Here is a 7,718-nt window from a genome sequence, read left to right as displayed (position 1 = left end):
TAAATTGAGAATTTTGAAGTTTAAGTTGAATATTATTTGTTTCAATTTAAGTTAAACTTTAGTATGTAAGGCGGATGTTTTAAATAAGATACTAACGGCCTTGAGATGAATATTTGTGTCGAGTTATTACGCAATAGTGTAGTCAGCGTTTGGGACGATTTTAAGATTAAAGTGGCTTGAGAATGGAGTTGGTTTATTAGATTTTGTTATTGAAGTGAGTAGTTTTCTAATAGGAATATATTGGGCTTTTAGTTAAAAGACTAGCCTTGTACTCGGAAACTGGCTTTTTAAACAATTTGTGATTCTGATTTGTGTCGCTCGATAATTTTTGTCATTCAACGATTTCTTTACTAAATTAACCAAATCAGATATGCAATTTCAGTGAACTCGGCGTTTTTAGGGGGATCTGGTCGAAATACCGGCCAACGCTCCCCCGACTAGAAGGACTTAGAAATTAATAGAGTACCAAACTTATCTTCAAGCTTTACCTTATTTTGATCGTTTAGAGGGCAATCACGGAGTCACTAAATGAAGTCCTCCGTTTATTTCGGAGATGCTAACCCGCAGATAATTGTGTATCTAAAATAGGCTCACAAGGTACTGTGTAAAAAATGAAAATAATCCAATCAGAATTTAATACTCCCTCCAAGTGAGATGGAGTCTTCCCCTTTACTTTTTGCACCAAAAATAAGGAAAACAATAAAAATAAATGGACATAATAGTGTTAGTTGTGGAGAGAGAAAATAATAAAGAATGAATAATGAATAAAGTGGGAAATTGTTGAGTTTTTAAAAGAGATGATGACTAAAAAATAAATAAAAGATAACCAAAAAAAGGAAAAGGGAAGATAAAAAAATAAGCTCAAAAGAGAAATATCTACACTCTCAACGTATAATGCAACCAGATGCAAGAGTAGCTAGTTCCCATAGCATCTTCGTCTTCCTATCATGTATAATTCCTGAGAGATGTTAAACAGCTGTAAGAGCAAGAAACACAAGGCCACACTGCTAAACAAGAGAGTAATTGGAAGCCATGATATTCTCAAGTTATTGATAGCCAGGTGAAGAATATCTACACTCTCAACGTATAATGCAACCAGATGCGAAAGGAACATAAGACATAACAAAAATAAAAGAATGTCATCAAAATGAGTCACCTATCTTGGTCTCCAGGTGACTCGTTTTAATGACATCTTAACATTTCTAAAATTCCTGAGAGATGTTAAACAACCGTATAAGCAAAATCCACACATATTCCTTCTAGTCAACCAGAAATAACATAATCGTACACTACACTAGTGAAACAATCCGTCATGTGGCCATAACTCAGAACGCAATATCAGACAGCACGACATCCATAGAAGTAACTCATATACCTGGGCAAGGTGAGAGACATCAGGTTCTTCGGGAGACTTTCCATTGACAAATTTGTGCAAGTAGTCGACACCCATAAGTGAAAGAGTCTGTTGAACATAAAGAGTCGGTAAAATAACTTAACTGCAGAGGATAAGAATGCAACTCCAAGAGGATAAAGAGTCAGTAAAATACCGTTTTTATGTCAAGCTCCTTTACCTTCTCCTCCTGTTGGAATAGAGCCAAAAAAAAAAAGATTAAGACACCCAATAAATGTAGATGCAAAAACTAGGGAAACGTGCCAGAACAAAAAGAAAAATCAAAAAGTGGATGCATGTAATATAATTTATAAACAGCATATGATGCACTCACCAGTTTGCGAACCATCTCTATCAAGTCGTTACGCTCACCGTTAACATTCCCAACTTCACCCGCATCGCGAACCTGGTTTGAGAGAGCAAGGAGTTAAAGTGAGAGCCCACAATGACTACTCACAATAGACGAGACAATAAGTAGTTTATTAGTCAAAGGGTAACGAATCAACAATAGGCCACAGTGCCCCACACTACTAAATTGAGTAAAGTTTCCAATGAAACTGACAGATAATTAGAATAAACATTACAAATATCATTACTTGAGAACAAGATGAACCAAAACGGAATCGAATTAACATTATTCATATCATTCAAGATGTTACATACTTAAATAAATCACATAGGTGGACAAAATCAAAGTATACAAACAACAAACATCATCTCAAGTTGGAAACATTCACAAAGGATGATTAATGATTTGGCATCAGAGAATATACAGCAATTATATTTAAAAGCAATGGATAGGCCAACCTCAAGAGTTTCATTGACACACTACAAATTTTCATTAGAAAGCAACTTTTCTTAACGCAAATCTCATGATAAATACTTTAAACCATTGTTGTGATATAACCCTTGCCCAGGCTTGAAATCTAGTTATAAATTAAAACCAGAAATCATTTTTTTCCCACAACGAGAGGGTAAGTGGAAGCCATGATATTCTCGGAGAAGAATAGCATCTAAACTCTTAACACGTATAATGCAACCAGATGTGAAAGAAACATAAGTGAGCCAACAAAAATAAAAGACCGTCATTCTGTTGGCAAAATGAGTCACCTGGAGACCAAGATTTTCTGAAGATGGAAGATCACGAGACATCTCAGCATTTCTGAAGAATTCCTGAGAGATGTCAAACAACCGTATAAGCAAAATCCACACATATTCCTTCTACTCAACCATAAATAACACAATCGTAGACCACCCTTGAGAAACAATCCATCATGTGGCCATAATTCAGAACGTTATATCAGACAACACTACATCCATAGAAATAACTCATACCTGGGCAAAATGAGGGAGTACAGGAACTTCGAAAGACTTGCCCTCGACAAATTTGTGCAAGTAGTCGACACCCACAAGTGAAAAAGTCTGTTGAGCATAAATAAAGAGTCAGTAAAGTAACACAACTGCAGAGGATAAGAATGCAACTCTTAAGAAATTGTTAAATCAGTTATTGTTCCTCTCAAAGGTCATTTGAAAGAACGTATACCGTATTTATGTCCAACTCCTTTACCTTCTTCTCCTGTTAGAATAGGGCCAAAAAATGATTTAAGACCACCAATAAATGTAGATCCAAAAACTAGAGAAACACAACGGAACAAAAAGAAAAATCAAAAAGTGGATGCATGTATTATAATTTATTTAGGTTATAAACAGCATATACGCAAGTGAGCAAGTACAGGCTGAGGTCCTTTGCGGAGGAGGTATATAAACAATGTATCCTTATTTGTCTTGAGTATTTCCGTCTCAGAATAGCGAAATCAAGAAGCAAGTATTATGATCAACTTGGTGCTGCTACAGAAACCAGCCCTCATCATTTTCAGTATTGCTCTTACAGTCAGCTACTGGTAGGAGAAAATGGTCTAGTGTAATGCCATCATTTGGCTTGGTAGGAGGAAATGATCTAGTGCAAAGAAAGGGATTTGTTTGAGTGCATACATGGCTGTGTACTACAATATCTGGAAACAAATGAACAAAGCACGAATGGAAGATACTCTACAGCGGCCTGAATTTGTATTGAGACCAATCCGTAGTCTGTTGCAGATTAGACTACATAACTACAAAGTTGGGCTTACTAGGGAGGATAGAAATTGGATTAACTCTTTAGCCTTAATGAAATAACTTGGCTTAATAGTTGATTTGTGATGTCAAAAATTGAAGGGGTAGCTTTTAGCTTGTAATAGTTTGTTTGAGCTTAATGAAATCCTTACATTTATCAAAAAAAAAAAGGGGGTAGTATGATCAACTCACGATTATGTCAAACAACTCCTTAAAGTTGTAAAGATCATTGGTAACTTTCCGAGATGATCCAAGAGCAATATCAGCCCTCTGCAGGAAACATGCAAGTATTGCTTTCAAAAAACCAAAAATTTGAAAATAGCATTACAATACAAGTACGTTACAATAGACCAGGGGCAGTCAATTAGGTTTGCCATATTTTTAATCCAGTTTTTTTATCAAAACAATGTGAACGAGGATAGTGCCAAAAGTTTTTTTTTTACTGTTCATTTTCATAGTAACAAATCCTGACACGGTGGAGTAGAACTTAGAGTAATTTAAAAATTACTCCCTTATATGTTTCAGTTTCCTAAAATTACTCCCTTATATGTTTTTTTTTTTAAATTACTCCCTTAAGTTTACCTCAGGCCAAAAATTGCTACCATTTTCCAGTTCAGATGAGTATTTCCGTCAGTTTTTGAATTTTCGCTCAATTCCTCTAAAATCATGACGAAAATGCCCTTATAATTCCTTCACCTTATATTATATGCCTTCATTCATAACACTTGCTCTATTTCTCAATCGATTCAAAACTCAATTTCCCTATCTTCATCAAACAAGTACTCAAGTTCTCAATCTTATTGTGCAATAAATCTTGGAGTTTCCATTTTCAAGGTTAGTATATCTTCATCTTTAGAACATAAACAATGAAACAATTACAATGAATTTCCATTTCATTAATGAACAATAAACAGGTAAAAAGTAAAAATCAATTAACAATTAACATACCTCATTACTTCCCGGATTCATTGTTGTCGCCTGCTTCAAGTGCTCTCCTACTAATCTTCAATTTAAGGTTAAGAATATTTGAGAGGTTTAATTGAACATTGTATGTTCAATTAGTTGGGAGATGAATTGGGGATGCGTTTTCTGGGTTTTGAATTGAATTCGATTTAGGGTTTTGAAGAGGGAATTTGGGGGTTTCAATTGATAAAGGCTCAGCTGAATGAAAACGTTGTGGATGAATTGGGGATAAGTTAACTGAAGGGCAATTTTGTCCATTCACTCACTTTTTCACCTTAAAACTGAAAATGGTAGCAATTTTTGGCCTGAGGTAAACTTAAGGGAGTAATTTAAAAAAAAAAACATATAAGGGAGTAATTTTAGGAAACTGAAACATATAAGGGAGTAATTTTTAAATTACTCTAGAACTTAATACGTTTTACACTATGCAAAAGCATCGTCATACTACTTTTTTATTTTTAATAATTGATTACAACAACAACAACAATATCAGAGCCTTAATCCCAAAATGATTTGGGGTCGGCTGACATGAATCATCCTTTCGAACCGTCCATGGGTGAACGCACGCCTCAAAATGCGAATAAAAAGGGGAAATGAAAAACAAAAAGGAAGAACGAAAACGTAATGGAAAGTCAAGGTAAACTTAGGGGTTTTAAAATCGAATTCCGGATTTCTTTTATAAAAACTTAAAATTTAAATTGAGAGAAAAGATTAAAACGATTTTAAAAACCGAAATAGAATTAAGGATCCGGAATGCCTTAAAAGTAAACCAAGTAAAATCTATAAAAAAAATGGTTGGTAAAAAAGTGTAATAAAGGAGAGAAGAATAAATAATTTAGGTTACTAAAGAAAAATGGAAAACACGCCATTAGTTAGGTTATGATAAAGTACAAGCAAAATAAAGATACGAGCACATGCAAATCATAGAATTTCAATGCAGCTGTAATTTTTAATTTACGGGGTCAAAAATTATTAACGAGGGGAACTAGTATCAAAGTAAAGTATTACTTGGATTGTTTTATTGTTTTGTTGTCTAGGACTCTAGGATTCTAGGATAGTAATAGTTCTAATATATTATCATTTGTAAACTACCAATGTAAAACTTAAAAGAATATTCGAAAACATTAACTAAAAGTTTCAGGGAATATTCTATTATTCCAAGTGTTTACCTGGCTGTTGAAGTCCTCCTCGGCAATCCCTGCCTTCGAACGACTAGCGTGTGCTAGACTATCGTCAGTTATGCTGCAAATAATGAACAAAATACCATTACTTTTTGCAAATATATAACGTAATTAACATCTTTAAAAACATTGTTAAAAAATTGTTAAAAAAAAACTACATACCATACTTCTCTTCCCTCGTCCTTCTCATTATATTCATCTTCTTCATCCTTATATCCATACCTATAAAGTGACAATAATTAGCGGTATCGCCACATTACTATGTTAGAGCAATTAGACAACATTGAAAAGAAAAAGATGACGATATTACGTTTAATCGTTGAGAAAATTTTACCACGAAAAATAGTGCGTGACATAAATGCTTCCTAATCAACCATTGGGTCCAAGCCAAACAACAAGTCGCTTACATTGTGGCTAAGTGAGTCGGTTCTTAAAATAATTAAAGACTCGCTCATTTACTACTATCAGAAAAATGCATCATGTGACCACGACTCCTAAATGAAACATATCTCCCCAAGTTAAAGAATAAGATTGATTTAAAATATAAAAAAGGGGCTTGTTGGTTGACTAATACTCCGTATTATTATACTTGCAAACAATTAGCAGAACAATCTATGAAACAATTGATTGATATAGTTTGATTTGTCATCTCGACACTCAATTAGTAATGTAGTGGTAGAGTCCACCAAAGTATCTAGAAATACGGTAAAAGCTCCACTGTATTAAATATATCTACTGGAAATTAAAATTGTGAAGAGGTACATTAAAACAGGACAAGCGAGACTTACCATACTGATTTGAATTATGTACCCTATCTCTATGAATATGAATATGAAGGAAAGCTAATAATTCCAGAAAAGAGTGTATGTATGTATGTAAGAAGATTAACAAGGCATACACACCCTATTTTGGAGTTGTCATCTTCATCTTGTTTAAGTTCAACTTGTTTAAGTTCAAGTCCGAGGGATAGTAGGTGATCATGGACATGCTTAGCTAAATACCCAGGAGTCGCGAAATGCTGTTTGCAAAGTGAGCATTGATATTCAATGCTCTCTTGTTTATTTCTATTAAGAAAACAAGGCAAGAAATTCAACAGAAAATCAGTAAAAAAGATTGAACTGAATTATAAACAATTGATTGACATAGTTTGATTCGTAATCTCAAAACTCAGTTAGTAATGTATATTTAATACAAACCCTATTTCCAAGTTGTGAAATTCATCTGCTTCCTCTGCACGTCCAGTTCTGAGGAAATCCAAGTGACCACTCACATGCTCAGAAATATCCGTAATATTCCGTAAGTGCACCTTGCAAATTACGCATACATATTCAAGTTCTTTTCTTCTGTTAAGAAAACAAGGCGAGAAATTCAACAGCAAGTCCGTCAAAAACATTCAATTGAATTATAAACAATCTGTAGAATAAATAATAAATTTGAAAATCACAACAAAATAAACAAGTAAATCTAAACAAACATACCTGAGACGGGAAGTTGATTTGGATTTGGTGAGCTTCATCTTTCTCTCGAGATCTCTCTCCATCTTCATCATCTCCATCTCCATCTCCATCTCCATCTCCATCTCCATCTTTTGAAACACTAGAAATCTTCTATCATCTCCTCGCGCATTTATTTATATATATACCCACTTCAATCCCTATGTAATACGGAGTAAAAGAATAAAATAATTAATTAAGATGGTCAATTTTCTTAAAATAAAATAATTAATTAAGATAGTCAATTTCAAAGAGGCTAAAAGAAAGAAGATGCTCGGTAATTTTCCTAAATATTTATAGAACACTAAAAGATGGTCAATTTACTTAAAATAAAATAATTAATTAGTATAAACATGCACACTTATGGTATTAATTATTATCATCATAAAGTTATAGATCCTAAAATTATATATTAAATTTAAAATCTATCAATCAATACTATATATTAATTCCAGAAATCAATGGACTTCAATGTAATTAAAGAAAGTTATACAAATTAATTATACTATATAGTTTTAAATCAATAGTACCGTGTGATGGACCCGATTACGGAATCTCAATGCAAATATTATATAGTTT

At 33.4% G+C, this 7,718-nt stretch overlaps 1 protein-coding gene across 1 annotated transcript; it reads right to left on the bottom strand.

Annotated features, from left to right (window-relative positions):
* Positions 1-744: 744 nt before the first annotated feature.
* On the bottom strand, positions 745-7,333 carry LOC141648171 (uncharacterized). Its single transcript, XM_074456661.1, has 13 exons — positions 7,125-7,333; positions 6,843-6,989; positions 6,549-6,710; positions 5,809-5,868; positions 5,635-5,707; positions 3,695-3,772; positions 2,934-2,966; positions 2,726-2,812; positions 2,501-2,563; positions 1,725-1,796; positions 1,548-1,580; positions 1,376-1,462; positions 745-958 (listed from the first exon to the last, which is right to left on the bottom strand). The coding sequence occupies exons 1-13, from the start codon at positions 7,229-7,231 to the stop codon at positions 917-919; spliced, it is 1,044 nt and encodes a 347-aa protein (XP_074312762.1). The 5' UTR covers positions 7,232-7,333; the 3' UTR covers positions 745-916.
* Positions 7,334-7,718: the final 385 nt, after the last annotated feature.

The sequence above is a fragment of the Silene latifolia genome, chromosome 3 (assembly GCF_048544455.1).
Source record: "Silene latifolia isolate original U9 population chromosome 3, ASM4854445v1, whole genome shotgun sequence".
In the NCBI taxonomy this organism is placed as follows: Eukaryota; Viridiplantae; Streptophyta; class Magnoliopsida; order Caryophyllales; family Caryophyllaceae; genus Silene; species Silene latifolia.
This window is presented reverse-complemented; position numbering and strand designations above follow the sequence as displayed.